The 16,203-nt window shown below is 35.2% G+C and overlaps 2 protein-coding genes and 1 pseudogene across 3 annotated transcripts; 1 reads left to right on the forward strand and 2 right to left on the reverse strand.

Moving 5' to 3' along the window:
* Positions 1-1,165: 1,165 nt before the first annotated feature.
* Positions 1,166-4,637, reverse strand: LOC120192574 (probable glycosyltransferase At5g03795). 2 transcript variants are annotated; one of them, XM_039195331.1, is made up of 5 exons: positions 4,432-4,637; positions 3,063-4,164; positions 2,838-2,968; positions 2,095-2,443; positions 1,166-1,858 (listed from the first exon to the last, which is right to left on the reverse strand). In XM_039195331.1, exons 2-5 carry the CDS (start codon positions 4,065-4,067, stop codon positions 1,193-1,195), a joined length of 2,151 nt encoding a protein of 716 aa, XP_039051262.1. In that variant the 5' UTR covers positions 4,068-4,164; positions 4,432-4,637; the 3' UTR covers positions 1,166-1,192. The 2 variants fall into 2 exon arrangements, with proteins under 2 accessions (XP_039051262.1, XP_039051263.1); XM_039195332.1 differs by having other exon boundaries at positions 3,063-4,174.
* A 1,919-nt stretch (positions 4,638-6,556) lies between these two features.
* On the forward strand, positions 6,557-8,193 carry LOC120192447 (protein JINGUBANG-like). Its single transcript, XM_039195227.1, has one exon. The coding sequence runs from the start codon at positions 6,648-6,650 to the stop codon at positions 8,013-8,015; it is 1,368 nt and encodes a 455-aa protein (XP_039051158.1). The 5' UTR covers positions 6,557-6,647; the 3' UTR covers positions 8,016-8,193.
* A 205-nt stretch (positions 8,194-8,398) lies between these two features.
* Positions 8,399-9,222, reverse strand: LOC120192448 (annotated as a pseudogene).
* Between the last annotated feature and the right edge of the window lie 6,981 nt (positions 9,223-16,203).

A 16,203-nucleotide genomic window follows, 5' to 3' on the forward strand; every position in this document is an offset into this window, starting at 1 on the left:
ATACCAAACACAAACCTTATTCTATGTAAGCCATAAGCAAAATTTATTCATGAAAAAGTAGAAAAGGAAAACAAAAAGTGCAAAGCCAGAGCTGCACTTAGAAGAAACAAATTAAGTTAAACTAAACTAAACTATATATGATATGCTTTGACATTTTATTACATATATGATATATCATTTCTGCAACACCAGCTCCGGCTCAAACCTTCCTTGAGAATTTGGGTGCAGGTGCATGTGCCGGTGACTTTTCTGGTGTCGCTGTCGGAGAGGAGGATTTTGGCCCAGCAGCAAACGACATCGGCACTGCAGCTCTTTTAGCACTTCTCATCGGTGCAGGTGAAACTGCACTTTTACCGACGACCGAATGGACTAAAAGAATCATGATCATTGAGATCAAAACAATGACCAAAGCAATCTTTGCCATTATTTTATTTGTTTTTTTTATTTTGTAAAGAGAATATTGTTACGGATTTATTCAGTGAAATGGGATCGATTTTTTGAGATCGAAATCATGAGAAATTTATAGCGATTCGGAGGAGACATGCGGCGAGTCTACGGTGAAGCTGGTGACAAATAACCCGTTTTTTTTTGTCTTTTTTTTTGTTTTTTTGGAAAATTCAAATATTTAAGTTATTTCCATGTTTTTTTCCATATTATTTTAATTGTGTTTTATCAACACAAGTGGAAGCTTTGTTCATGATTCGCCACCTATGGTTCACTATCCATTCCTTGAGATGCGAAGTTAAAAAAACTCTCAAGTCGCCAATGAAAACATTACCACCACCATCAGCGGTCATATGAAAATTTATAATTATCATAAATTTTAAATTTTTTAAATATATTTTTATTAAAAATATATTTTTGTCTCTTAGATTTTTATAAATTTGTTCCACTTAAAATTTTAGAGGTTGGCCCTAAGTATAAAATCATGATCTATTATTACCTACAAATGTTTATTTTTCGATTTTAGAAGAGAGGTATATGATTATGCTCATATGCATAAAAGGGTCAATAATTAATTAAATTAAACTTTAAACTCAAATAAAAATACTCTTATTATTTTATTTGATTACAATTATTTGACGTTATAAGTAAGAATTAATAAATATAAACTTAAATTTCAACGTTATACACTATATACAACGTAAAATAGTGTGGAAGAAGAGAGTATCTGGTTCTCAAATAATCTAAGCTAGGCCTTCATTTGGAAAACTCTATTATACCAAACAGAATGCAGAATCATATGAAATATGTCATACTTCTCTGGTCTAGGATGCCAAAGAAAATGTTGTTGTACCTTTTTGACACTGAGCTGCATCTGCAGATATCTCTCCTCCGAGATCGACAAGAGGATCTTCTTCAGATTCGGAACATCCTTCTCCAGAACAAAGATCGCGAACGATTCCCAATTCAAGACCTCGAAAAAAGGAGGAACAAAATTGTCAGATATGATCACCGGAACACATTCATAAAAAATGGCCTCTACCACTCGTGGACTGTTGACCTCGTAACCTCTGGGACAAATGCAGTACTTGCTGCTCTTCATGTGTTGGACGTAGTTCATTTTACCCTTACGGTTGGGCATTTGACCGAAGATTTTCATGTCGGGATCTTTGTTGTTTCCCCAGTATTGTAATAGAATTGGCCTTAAATAACCATGCATGCCTCCCGCGAAGAAAGCCAGGATTGATCTCTTAGATGGAGGATTGCCACCAAGGGCTCTTAGAGGTTTCTGAGGATTCCAAATGATGGTCTCGGGAAGAGATGCATCCTTCCCAAAAATATAACCTTCTCTGAGATCGGAATTACAGAGGGCCCTTATGCAGTTGGCCATGTATTCCTTTGTTTCAGATGCTGCCTGAGAAAGTAATGTTTATTACAACATACTCTATGTTGAAGAATAAATGATTAACTGACTCCTAAACCTATAACTACAGGGACCTGCCAGATAGTTTAAACTAAGAAGAAAACGGAAATCAAAACAAGAACTCACAACTGAAGAAATCATGCCAATTGTAACTAAGTAGAAGAGCTTAAGTGGTTCCAAATGCGAGGAAAAATAAGTAAAAACCAAGAAAGCATGAAAAAGCATACCCAGTCATGGCAAGCAACGAGAAAATGATCAGCTCCTTCAGTTCTATTCCAGAAAGGATATTTTGCTGCAATCATGTCTTTATACTTCTTCAAATACTCTATAAGGTTCTTTTCATTGTGAGAATCAGGGACATATAGTGTTTCTTCTAACATTCTAGAACTAAAAGGTAAGTAAAACAGTTGGGCTTCTTTTGGTTTTTTGGTAACAAATTTTTTATTGGTAACTAGTTGCTTCATGAACCATCCTTCAGAGGCATAAATACCCTTGAGAACCGGGGTATGAAATACAGGTCTCTTTCCTTCCTTGTAGACATATACTTTGAGAGTGGTTTCCATCAATTCATAGCTCCTGTAATTTGTTTATACGTTATGATCTTGAGTAGAAGTAGCAAACAAATTCAAGTTTCATATACCATTTAAAAAAGCTCGGAATCTTTTCCCTAGACTATGCGAGCTCTATCTTACTCTTCATTTACTCTTCTTGACTAATAGTATTCACGCATGATTTCTGTCATACTCTAATGCTTTTATCCCTTCTACAATAATTAATGATCTATTGATTTAAGATCCTTCCCTTCTTCTAGATTTGATTTGCTACTTCCACCTCTTTGTGAACTTATTTCTTTCTTTTCTTTTTTTTGCATATATCCATCTTACCAATGTCAACTCAACCAGCACTTGCTTGTACTACATTTTAATTTAATGATTAAAAATGAAAAAAGAATATAGAGTCCACAACATACCTTTTGAACATAGAAACATTCCGATAAAGAGGCGCATAGAGTTGCTGATCATTCTCTAAAATAGGTGCATTCTCAATCTGCGATCTTGTATTTAATAGCACTTTCTCTGCTGCTGAAGACCATCTTGGTGTCTACAAAAAAAAAATGGAGACAGAACAAATCATCGAAGTATTTGAATAAATCCATTCCTTGGGAAAAATTGAAAAACAAGATGTTTGAGCATACCGTGGAATAATATGAAACACGACTTTGATAAAATAAATTGTTCATATCAGATATCGTGGCTAGTGTAGATGGCATCTCAGGCTTTCTCTTCATCTTGGGTGTTTTGGGGGGATTATACTCATCACCGAATGAGGTGGAATTATTCTTAACTTCTTGTAATTTTCCTTTCTTGTCAAATCTTGGCGTCACGTGTTGCTCCACTGAAGATATACCGGAATTGACAGGCACAACAGGGTTCCTAATACTTACCTCAACATCTTTCTCTAAGGTATTTTTCATTGATGAATTTGTGACCCTTTCTTCAGCTTTGCTAGCCTCCTCTGCCACCGTCTTATTATTGTAACTTTCGAGATAATCTTCAAATTCCTCAGATGAAGACTCCCAATGATTATCTAATATAGAAGAACTTTTCAATCCTACTTCTTCTGATATGAAATCATTACTCTGATCTTTGTCCTTTCCTTCATTGGTCTCAAAATCCTTAGCTGTTTCATTAACAGCACCTGCCTCCTCTGATTTAGTCTTATTTTTGGAACTTTTACCACAATCCACTTCAGAATTCTTATTCAATTCTACCAATTCCTTTGTTGAAGACTCGTTTGGACTACCTTCCCCGAATGTAGAAGATATTTTCAAGCCCACGTTGGTTTCTGATATAGCATCATTATTCAAATCTGTGTCCCTTTCTTCACAGATCTCATTATCTTGAGCTTTCTCGTTACCGGCATATGTTCCATTATACTCCAAACCGATTGAACGATTCACTTTACTTGTCGTCACCTCTGACTCGGCAGAAGGCGGAGAACTAGCTAAGAAACTACTTTGTCCCTCAACTGAAACCTTATCAGAAGGAAACGATGTCGACAGCATATTCCCGTATGGAACCTCAAGATAATGGAGTTTTATAATCACGACAAACATAATTCCTATGAGCCATATCAATTTCTTGACATCTAACTGAAACCAAGATTTAAGTTCGTGTCCCATTGAAAAACAACTGGACATATTCTCAACTCAGCTCCAATGCTAAATATCATCACTGCATTGTGTTCCTCGGTCCCTGCATTAAGTCAGAGTGAAACTCCTTCCCTAGTCCATGAACCTAATTCAAACCAAGTACAAAAAAGATTCAAAAAACCTTATAACCATATAATCAGCATACCGAACAGCAGTTGAATCAACCTTAGCAGTCAACGATTCAAGTAGAAAAAAGAAGTCAACGATATAGAGAGTGTAAACCATTCAAATGCAGATCTAGCGCCAACTCTTTCTATTAATCAAATATGAAGATCCAGAAAATACATAGAGAATTAACGAAACAGCTAGAAACACAAAATTCAACTAAAAGGAGAGGAAAAAGGACGCTTACGATTTGCTGGCCGAACTCTTACTATTCGACTTGAGGTAAAAGGAATCTCAAATTCAGGAAAATAAAAGAAGCTAGGAATCTTCCATAAGAGGTACACAGTTGTAAAAACTAGTGAGAACAATCTTCGTCCTCTTTCCTTCCTTTTCCTTTTCCTTTTGATTTGATGAACTACCTTTTTACCATGAGCAGCCGAAAAGTGAAATGAAGAGAACAAGGATTCAACGCAGCTTCCGTTTTACTGAAATTTTGGCTTTACCAATATAATTTGCAAAGAAAGAATCTCCAGCTAGGCTTTTTAGGGAAACTACTTTAACCGCTAAGGTTTGAGAGAAATTTTAGAATATAGAGTAAATAATCATTTACTAATTGATTTTACATTAAAAATGTCAAAATTATAAAAAAATCTTATTAAAAATTTTAAATTAAAGAATTTTAGTTAGATTTAAAATTATCGATATATAAATTGATAATTAGAGAGAATGAATGATTAATTCTATTAATATATGAAAAAGTACTATCAAAATATTTTCGTTCAAATTAAATAAACGAAAAAAAAGATTTAAGGTTGATATAGGAGATCTTAATCTCCTTCTTTCCCTTAACAAGGTAGAGTTCTCTCTACTATGATCAAATTTCTTGTTTTTATCTTATTGGCATTTTGTTTCAAATTTATAAGTAATAAAATATATTGAAGTTTTTCATCTGAAATATCTTAGAAATCTTCTTAATATAAAAAAATAAAATATCTAAATTAAAACTGTACATAAACATTTAGGACTGCAATGATTTTTGGATGTTTGAAATTTCAATAGATAAAAATAAAAGATACCTTAACTTTCCACAAAATATTTTTTCAATTGAAAGTGGCATTTAAATTATCAATTTCTCAAATTTACCCAAAAAGCTAACAATGATTTTGGGCTTCATGATGCCACTGGGAACTTTAATAATGGGCCTACTGTTCTATTGAACCTAATTTGGAAAAGATGAAAAGAGGGCTAAAGCCTATGAACATTATCCGTTTCGATTTTTTTAATGTTGGTTTTATAATTTTATATTTCAATCGGTAGTTATCTCGAAATCAAATATTATTAATTAATTAAAAACATGAACCAGTTGTGCCTTTGTGCGTGCCATTGTTAGTTCTACAATGAAGCAATTGGGGACTCATGTTTCCTGTTGCGGGTAGGGATGGCAACGGGCCGGGTTCGGGCCGGGTATTGGTCCCCCCGTCCCCGTCCCCGTTTAAAAAACCGGTACCCGTCCCCGTTTAAAAAACCGCGGGGATTTAAACGGGGATCCCCGTCGGGTAATCGGGAAAAACCGCGGGGAAACGGGTATCCCCGTTTAGCACAAACGATTATTTAAACGGGTATTGGGCTAGGTATTGGGTCGGTATTGGGCTGGGAATCAGGCCGGGTATATATATATATTTAAATTAAATATATATTTTTTATTTAAATTAAATTTATTAATATTATATATATATATATATATATATATAAATAATTATTTTTAATATTTATCGGGTCGGGTATCGGGACGGGTAATTGGGGCGGGTAATCGGGTAATCGGGGCGGGGATTACCAAACCCGTCCCCGTCCCCGTCCCCGTTTAAAATAAATAGGTTTTCCCCGTCCCTGTCCCCGTTCCCGTTTATCATCCCCGAACCCGACCCGTTTAATTCGGTTTTCGGTTTTCCCCGTCGAGTTCGGGTTTTTTTGCCATCCCTAGTTGTGGGCAGCCTCGTTACTAAAACAGTTAATGTCAGTAGTTAGGATGGCTACCTAATCTTTGAACAATGATAAATGATTGGAACCACCCAATGTACTCGTATAAATACAGTGTACTTGAATGACCCGTGAGCTGGAATTTCTACAGATGATCTTACCTTGTAAGCTTCCAATGATTGGAATTACTTTTGGATTTTACCAACATCGGTAAAAATATTGTATAGATCCTTGTAATAAACAATCCTAACTTCGTTTTTAAACAATATTACACGTCAATGAATGCAAGTATCATTGAACGTATTTGTATTTGTAATGGCTTTCATCGTGTATTAGCACGTCTTCTTTAATGGTGCTATTGAGTCATCACCAGTAACCACAACGCACCAAATTAAGTTTATATAACCACACCATCAATGCATATCACTTATATCTGTAGCCAGCTCTCACATGTTTTCACTCTGATCTCACAATATCCTATTTGCCATGGAATTCTATGGGAGACATGCCCTCCATGGTTTCATGGATGAAGAAAGCAATCCATCCCAATCACCTCCTCGCCTTTCCATCAGAACTCATCGCTTAGATATGCACGACCAAGATCTCCAATTCAGCCCCGGACGAGCTTCGAGCCCCCGAGCGAGTCCCACCGCCATGCACTCGATGTTCCCGCCCGGTAGTCCCGAATCGCCGTGGGCGCTCTCCCCTCTTCAAACCCCGTCCCCGGCTCTCCTCTACCATTGCATCGCTTCCCTTCATCGCCAAGAAGGGAACATCTACTCGATAGCGCTGTCGAAAGGGTTAGTTTTCACTGGCTCCGATAGCAACCGTATTAGGGCGTGGAGGCAACCCGACTGCACCGAGCGGGGTTATATCAAGGCGAGTTCCGGCGAAGTCCGGGCCATTTTCGCGTACGGTAACATGCTTTTCACCACACATAAAGACATTAAGGTCCGAATATGGAACTACACGGTTTCGGATAATTTCAGGTACAAGAAGATCACAACACTCCCTAAAAAAACCTCGTTTCTAAAGTTCCCGAAAACAAGCAGCCAACAACACAAAGATTGCATTTCCTGCATGGTTTATTACCACGCCGAGGGACTTTTGTACACCGGCTCGTACGACAAAACAGTAAAAGCATGGCGGCTTTTGGACAAGAAATGTGTCGACTCATTCGTGGCACACGAAAGCAACGTTAACGCCATCGTCGTAAACCAAGACGACGGCTGCGTTTTCACTTGTTCCACCGATGGATCAGTAAAGATATGGAGACGAGTATATAGAGAAAACTCGCACACATTAACGATGACACTAAAATTCCAACAATCTCCGGTTAATGCCTTGGCCTTGAGCACGACATTCAATAACTGTTTCCTCTACTCGGGCTCATCCGACGGAACCATCAACTTCTGGGAGAAGGAAAAAATGTCGGGTAGGTTCAATCATGGCGGTTTCTTACAAGGACATCGTTTTGCAGTTCTATGTTTGGCGGCTGTCGAGAGGTTGGTCTTTAGCGGCTCCGAGGATACGACGATTAGGGTTTGGAGACGAGAGGAGGGGAGCTGTTTCCATGAATGTCTGGCGGTGTTGGATGGTCATAGAGGACCGGTTAGATGCTTGGCGGCTTGTTTGGAGATGGAGAAAATCGTGATGGGGTTTCTGGTTTACAGTGCTAGTTTGGACCAGACATTTAAAGTGTGGAGAGTTAAAGTTATGCCTGAAGAGAAAGTGTGTTTCGATTTTGCAGAGAGAAATGATTCCAAGACGAAGACGACAATGGAGTACGAGATGAACCCTGTTTTGTCTCCTAATTGGGTCGAGAAGAAGCTTCAAGGTAATCATTTCCAGTAGTTTTAAGATAATGTTTTGATATTTACATCTTTAAATTTAAATTATTAGTTGAATCCGAACCATTTCGATTGGATCAAATCAAATTGGATCCTTAGTAGTTGCATGATTTCATAAAAGAGAGCTGAGATGAGCGTAGACAAGATATCATGTAGAGCTTAGATAGGCATGTGGTGTGAATGATTCCACATGGCCAGCTACTAAAGAGTAAAAGACCATATGATGTTGGCCTTACCGATCCAATCTTAATGAGAAATAAATATATATAGATTTGCTTATTTATGCAACCAATTATGCAACTTAAACTTTAATGGATAAAATATAATTCTTATTCGATTATCGATTAATTAGTAAAATAGATTATCAAACAAAGATACAAAGTGGAGTAACCCTGCACTGAAACTTAATACATTGAGAGACAAGGAGACCATAAAGTTAATCAAGACTTAAAAGCCATCTTCATGGGAAAGGGGAACATGAGTCCTGAGAATGAAGAAATTCTCATAGATGTAGCCAGCAAGACCGCCCCCGATTAGAGGTCCCACCCAGTAAACCCAGTGATCGGTCCAGTTCCAGCTAACCAAAGCCGGTCCGAATGACCGAGCCGGGTTCATCGAGGCACCAGAGAAAGCTAATAAACTTAAAAAGTTATAAAATATGTATCTGTTCAGACGTTACCAATCCTCCGGTGAGATACTTGAGAAGTATACAAGCAGCTGAAGATGCCAACAACTGATCAATCCAGTACAGGATAGCTCGGAACACCGTGATGTGACCGCCGAATAGCAACCCAATCGTGACGGCTGGGTTAAGATGGCCGCCGGATATGTGTCCGGCCGATATCATAACGCCGACCACAAGAGCATGAGCCACCGCCACTGCAAACAACCCCACCAGTGTATTTCCTCCCAACTCATCTGTTCATTATCACAATACGTTAAAAAAACATAAAAAGCAAGTTGATCCATGATAGTGGTGAAATTAAGCTAATGAATGCTTGATTACCGGCGGTCATTGCAGCTCCAACTCCGGCGAACACGAAGAAGAAAGTGGTGATAAACTCGATAGCAATCGCTCTTATGCAGTCAGGCTGAGCAGCCTCTCGGGTAGTTCCCAAGGCAATTTTCGGCATGGTGATGACCGGCCGGAGAGTATCAAAAGACTGAGCCTATCTATATGATGTTTGCAGCTTTAAGATAATTGGGAGCTGGCTTGGCTGTACTTTGCTTGATGACACATCTATATATAAGCGCAAGTGTAATGTTTCGACTGTTTTTGTTTATTTGTTAAACTATAAATCTCACCATTCAATTTATACGTATTCCTGTTTTAGTCATTTAATTTTAAAAATATTCAATGCGATTACTAAACTTTCATATTATTTTCTTTTTAATCACTCCGATGTTTACTAGGAAACAACATTATAATATAAATGGTTTTATATATCTATGTGGACTTCATTTTGTTGATATGCAAACTACCTGTTAGTCACGTTACTTTTTTTTTCTTTCTCTATAAACTTTTAAAGTTTTATTTATGTGTCATATTGAAATTAGAATTGTCATTTTTTAACATTTTTTATCACATATGATATTGATAAATTTACCTGTCACTTTATTAATTTAGGATTTCAAAAAATCTTTTTAAAACTTGTAAAACTCAATCAAGAATCTAGAAAGAACAACTCTTATCTATAATTTTAATTGTGTGATCGATATAAAATTAAGATACATTACTTTTTAGTCTTTCTCCACCTCCCCACTATTATAATTTAAAAGAATGTGTTCCATCGTCACGAAATCATATAATTTTTTTACAAAAATAAAAATATTTTGAAACCTTTTCATAATTTTTAAAAATGAATACTCAGATATAACAATGTTAATTATCCAACAATAGAGGACGAAAAATAAATTAATTTAAAAGTTTAGTGATGAAATTTATCGTTTACCTTATTTATTTTCTTTGGGGTTTTTAATAAAGAGATGCCGCCGCACGTATCGATGTAATGCAATACAATACAATTATTTCGCTTTTGCTCGTTGACTTTCTTTATTGCTATTGGTTCATTAAAATTTTCTTCTACTCTAATTAAATTTGGGATTTAAAATGTTAATCCAATTGTCGACCGCATAATTATTGTAAAATATTACCAATTTGGAATTTTGATTAATAATTATATTTTGTCATAAGGAGGGGGAAGACTAATCAAAATTAAAATAATATTTCTATTAATATATTACATATTTAATTAATTTAACAAAATATCACATTATACCAACATATATCATGTCATATAATTTTTCCCGTAAAATAAATTACCACTATGTGTTTTATTTTAATTAATCTTTTATGTCAATTGTTGAGGTTATCATATAAAGATGGATCAAAGGAGACGAATGAAAGTGATTGTTTCTTGAAAATTCTAAAATTTATATATTTTATATATTTTTAGTGAAAGTCTATTTTTATCCTAAAATTTTAAAAATTAAGATCCTTTAAAAATTTATAAATCTTCCTTGATATAAATTTGTATGTCTGTCTCTCCCACATGACAAATCCAAGTGTAAGCACAGAAATGAGCAAACCACGTGGTTCTGCATGTAGACAGCATGTCGAACCATAACCTTTCGAGTTTTTCAGTTTTACTCTTGCTTTGACTAGGGCCAGAACCAAGAATTTACTAGGTTAAAATATATTTTATTTTTCATAAAAATAATTTTTTTAATTGAGTGGAGCCGGTTAAATTTTTTTTATTTTCTAAAAATATATATTTTCAATATTAATTAATACTTAAAAAATGACAGAGACAAAGATTTCTCTTAACCCCGTGAAGTTACTTCTCGTGGGCCTCTGCCAACATTGGTGGCTCCACCACTGTTTCAGAACCACAACCACCCGGCGTTCCGATTCCTTACCGCCCTCACTACTAGTTTATGAGAGCATTAACCATGTCAAGTATATGCATAATGAGACAGGAAACATATTATGTGAGTGTTATTTTTATGTAGCCACTATATACACAAACTACAAGACATTCATGAACACGTTTCAAATTATTATTATTATTATTATAAAAAAAACATTTTATTTGATATATTTGTAAATTAATATTGATAATTATCGTTGATTAAAGACGGCATAAAAATAAGATAATGAATTCACATATTACAAAAGACATTGAAGTTAACATGCTTATAAAAAAATTATTTTGATTTTTTATATTGATTTCAAACTTTATTTTTAAAATTTTTAATCTTTTATTTTTGGTGAAACAAACATTAGATTAAAGTTTGGGAGGTAAAAACGGTGAATTGAAAATTTTAGGTCCAACGGTCATCGGTAATAGCGATCGACGGTGACTAAAGACGACAACATATAGTGACTGAAAATGGTGATGATTGGCAGCTACTGACGTGAACTTTGACTAAATTCATGGTCAAATTGAAATTTTATAAAAAGTTTAAGGATTAAATTAATATTTTATATAAAGTTTAATGTCAAGTTAATATGCAATCCAAAATTCAGAAGTCAAGTTTAAACTTAATAATCTTTACTAATATGTCATGTCAACAAAATAATTTAGAGTACTTCAATGACTAAAATAAGGATATAAAAAATGATCAAAATCATTTTTTTAAATTAGTGAACAAAATCAAATATAAAAAACCAGCAGTGTTATTTTCCTATTTAAATATTACATCAACAACATCACTCTAACATAAGAGGTTATAATTTGTTTCTCAAAAAATAAAGCTACTTTTTTTTTTAGTGAAAAGAGTTTTGGATTCAATCGATCACTTTGAAAATAATAATCCACTGCTACAATAAATGACAGATCAAAAGCTAATTCCCAGATTGGCACATGCATAGACTAATGCTGGACGAAATGAATATGTCGGAGTTAGTGAAGAGTTCGTGCAATCGTGCGGTCTTCTTCTTTACCTTTTTTTCATCATACTCCTACGTCTTTCCAAGCATATATTTGACGTCCAAATAGTGACCTTAACTTTTTTTTAACTAATAAAAATGACAAATTTTATTTATTTTAACACACACATATATATATATATATTCAATATCTATATTAGTTAGACTCTTTTCCATGTATATATTAAAGAATATTGAACGTTTGAACATGCTTAATTTTATGTACCAATGATAATAGTAATCAAACTAAATTCAATCAACAACAAATTTTATTGAATAAATAAAAATAATAATAAAATCATAATCTTAAAAATGTAAAGCTTAAAAAATTATTGACTAAACATATTAATTAATCGCTTGTCCTAAAACCATAAAAAGAGCACAAATTATCTATTAAATTATATTTATATATATATAAATAATTAAAAAATCAATTAAGCAACTAAAAAAATATAGAGGATGCAAACAAAATTTATTATTCATGATGAAAGATAATCATAATCAAAATAACATAAAAAATAAATATAACAGATAATGATATGTTGAATACTGATTTTACCATAGGTTAAGTACAATTTATTTAGAATGATTACTAACATCTATTAATATAAGAGAATAAACCCAAAGATCAAGATCAATGATATATAAGTAAGAAGCAATTGCACACTTCAATACTTTTTTATTTTTATCTCCTTTCTTTTTCATCAATTGTTTAGATAAAATTTCTGAGGTCCTGAAAGAAGCAGCTAGCTTTGTTGACTTTGTGATTGTAACATTTCAATACCCGGTTAGTGACCAAATTATAAAATTTTAGAATTTGGTGATAAAAGTATAATAGTTGAATAGTTAAATGATTTATTTGAAAATAAATCCTGAAAGTTATTGGTAATTATTAAAGGAATTAAAGGGTAAAATGATCATTTGACAAGGAAAGATATTTTTCCCCTTGATAAGAATGAATCACGTGGGGGGGGGGAAAAGAGTTATCTGGAAACTCTCTTTTTCTTCTTCTCATCTCTTCTTCTCGTGTGCCAAGCTAGAGCAAAGGTGAGTTTTCTATTTAGTTGATTATTTGTTAATTTTAAGAGTGAGTTTTGATCATTAGATGATAACTAAGCTTGAGGAAAGTTTAAGTTATCTTAAAATCAAAAGATGAAGAAGTTATGAGAGATTAAAGAGAAGAAGTTTTTAAATGAATTTCTGGAAAATAGTTGATAAGTTGAATTTGAAGTTAAATTTGACTTGTCATCAGCTTAATTAAGATATATGAAGTGATAGAATTAAAATTAGAACATATTGAAAATATGGGTATGATTATTAATTCCATATGAAAGATGGAATTTTGAGGTTTAAGATGAGATAAATGGATATAAATTGGTTTAAGTATGTGTATTTGAGTTAATAATATGAAAGGGGATGAAATATGAAGAATTGAAGCTGAAAATAGTGAATTTTCGTATTTGAATAGTGATTTCTGGGCCAAAATTTGTTGATTTCAATAGGGGTATCGATACCCTAGGAATAGGGCTGTAAATGAGACGAGACAGATCGCGAGCTCCTCGAGATCGACTCGGTCAAGGCTCGATAAATACTCAGATCGAATGGACTTGACTCGAACTCGATCTCGACTAGAATTCTTAACGAGCCGAAACGAGCTACTTGATACTCGACTCGAAAAGCTCGTGAGTAACTCGAAAATATAATATATTAAGATTTTATTTTTTAAAAATAAATTATTAATAATATTAACATTTATGTGTTGATTTTTTTAAAAAATACAATAAGGCTTTCATGTATTTAAGGTTCAGGTTCGAGTTTGAATTTGAGGATTCAATCTTGTTAAGTTTAAGATTTTTTTTCATTTCGAGCCTTTTCGAGCTGCTCACGAGCTTCAGTTCAGGATTTCGAGTTCGAGTCGAGCTTAAAAATTTTAAGCTCGCGAGTTTTCGAGTCGAGCTCCATTTCTGAGTTTTCGAGTCAAGTCGAGCTCAGTAATACTCGAGCTCGACTCGGCTTGTTTACACCCCTACCTAGGAAGGGTACCAATACACTCTTAAACGAAAATAACAGATTACAATAGGGGTATTGATACCCTAGGCAGGGTATCGATACCTCAGTTAGGGGTGTACTGATACCCTATAGAGGGTATCGATACCTACTTTAAACAAGAAATGAAAATAACATTTCTTTTAGTTTAAGAAATGAGAGATTAGAGTATATCAATTAGGATACTAATATGATCCATGTATTATTATATAGATATAAAACGTAAGCTTGTTCCGGAACAATTAAAGAATTAGGATCAAGTTAAAGCAAGCAAGGCTAAGGTGAGTACAATTTAAATTGTACGTATGATTATTGAACGAAAATTGGCTTGCGAGGAGCCAATGATGGAGTTACTATGGTAAGAAGTGACTCCTAAAATGTTATTTGATTTGTGATTCTTATGTGTGCATGAATACATGGAAATAGGTATAGTTTATTATTTGTGACATGATATACATGCTTACATGAATATGTTACACATGTTATATGAAATGACATGAATGTTTACACATACATGTGGTATGTGACAGAAGAAAAGGTATATGTGATCACAAGAGAAATGACATGAGTACATGAATATATGAAATATAATAATAATGCCCATTGTATATGATATGAGAGCTATAGGTATAGTTGGCATGCGAAGAGTCGAGGGTTTCATAGGTCATTCAGGACAACTCATAGGTCCTTCGGGACATATTCACATGTCCTTCGGGACAAAATTTCATATGCCACTTAGTGGGACTTATACGAGCTGTGATGATAGCAGATGTGCACAACCTCTATGTACTCAAATACCTTAAGTTCTCAGTTGTAACAACCCGATTTTCAAAATAATATTTAATTAAAATTTGAGGGTTTAATTGTGAAAATTTGGGACTGAATTAAAAGATTTTAAAACTTGGAGCTTGTTTTAAAGTTAAAGAAAATTCAGGGACCAAGCCCTGAATTTAACCATGGAGTGTCGGCAGACAATTGATATATGCGTGATTTCTGTTTTGAAAAATAGAAATCAATTTCACAAATCCTTCCTCACGCACACAACTTCCAAACTCGATTCCGACGCCGTCCGAATTCCGATCGTTGTTTTGAAACCACCGTTGTGTTCATCATCGAGCGAGGAGCAAAACCTTCAAATTAATTGAAGCGAAACGCGGCCAAACGTCGGGAATTTCCAGTCAAAGTAGCGACGGTTTTGTTAGCTCTATCGCCGAGAAAATCTTAAATTCACCGCTGATCGTTGCTCTGTTTACGACACCTACCGCACCATCGTGTTCCTTGTGCCGTTCCGAGTTCACCAGTGTCAATCTTGTCCGCCGTAGACGGCGGCGCGTGAGGAGGTGGTGCAGTCAAAGATTCGGCCGATTTGAAATCGAGCTCTCCGCCGTTCAAAAATTTGAACCGATCGTTGTAAGTATCTTGAAATCGCTCAAAATAATTTTTAGAAATTTTTCCGGGATTTTTAGGGCCCCGGAGGACGCCTCACGCGCCACACGCGTCGCCGCAGGGCGAGTGGCTGCTGGAAACCGGTTTGACCGGTTTTCAACCGGTTCTGACCGGTTTGACCGGTTTCAACCGGTTCGAACCGGTTTGACCGGTCTGAATCGGTTTGACCGGTCTGAATCGGTTTGACCGGTCTGACTCGACCCGACCGTTGACCCGACCCGACCCGACCGTTGACCCGACCCGACCCGACCGTTGACCCGACCCGACCCGACCGTTGACCGTTGACCGTTGACCGTTGACCGTTGACTTTCTTTGACCAAAACTTAAAATGGATTTGACCGAGCATTAAACGACCGTTAATCTTTTCCGAGTATACCTATCCTGATAGTTTTCGACGTGCCGAATCCGTTTCCGTGGTCTGTTTTGTCAAATTCGAATCCTAAGGTCTCCAAATCTACGGTCAAAGTGGTTGACTTTGACTTTGACCAAGAATTTGAATTTTCAAAAAAGTCATACTTTATGTTTTTCGACGTCCTGATTCCGATTCCGCAGTCCGTTTGGCCAAATTCAGACTCGAAATACCCCAAAATGATAGTCAAACCCGAAAAATGCTTATATACTTAAGAATTCTAGCTTTGAACAATTAAGTAAGATTTGAGGCTGATTAATTATTATTGTTTGAAGGTACAAGAGACTCTCCGGATCGTTCGATAGCTCGACCCAACTCTTCTAGATCAGTTATATACCAGTATTCACTCGTAAGACTCGT

This window comes from Hibiscus syriacus, unplaced genomic scaffold, assembly GCF_006381635.1.
Source record: "Hibiscus syriacus cultivar Baekdansim isolate YM2019G1 unplaced genomic scaffold, ASM638163v2 tig00116975_pilon, whole genome shotgun sequence".
Taxonomy (NCBI): domain Eukaryota; kingdom Viridiplantae; phylum Streptophyta; class Magnoliopsida; order Malvales; family Malvaceae; genus Hibiscus; species Hibiscus syriacus.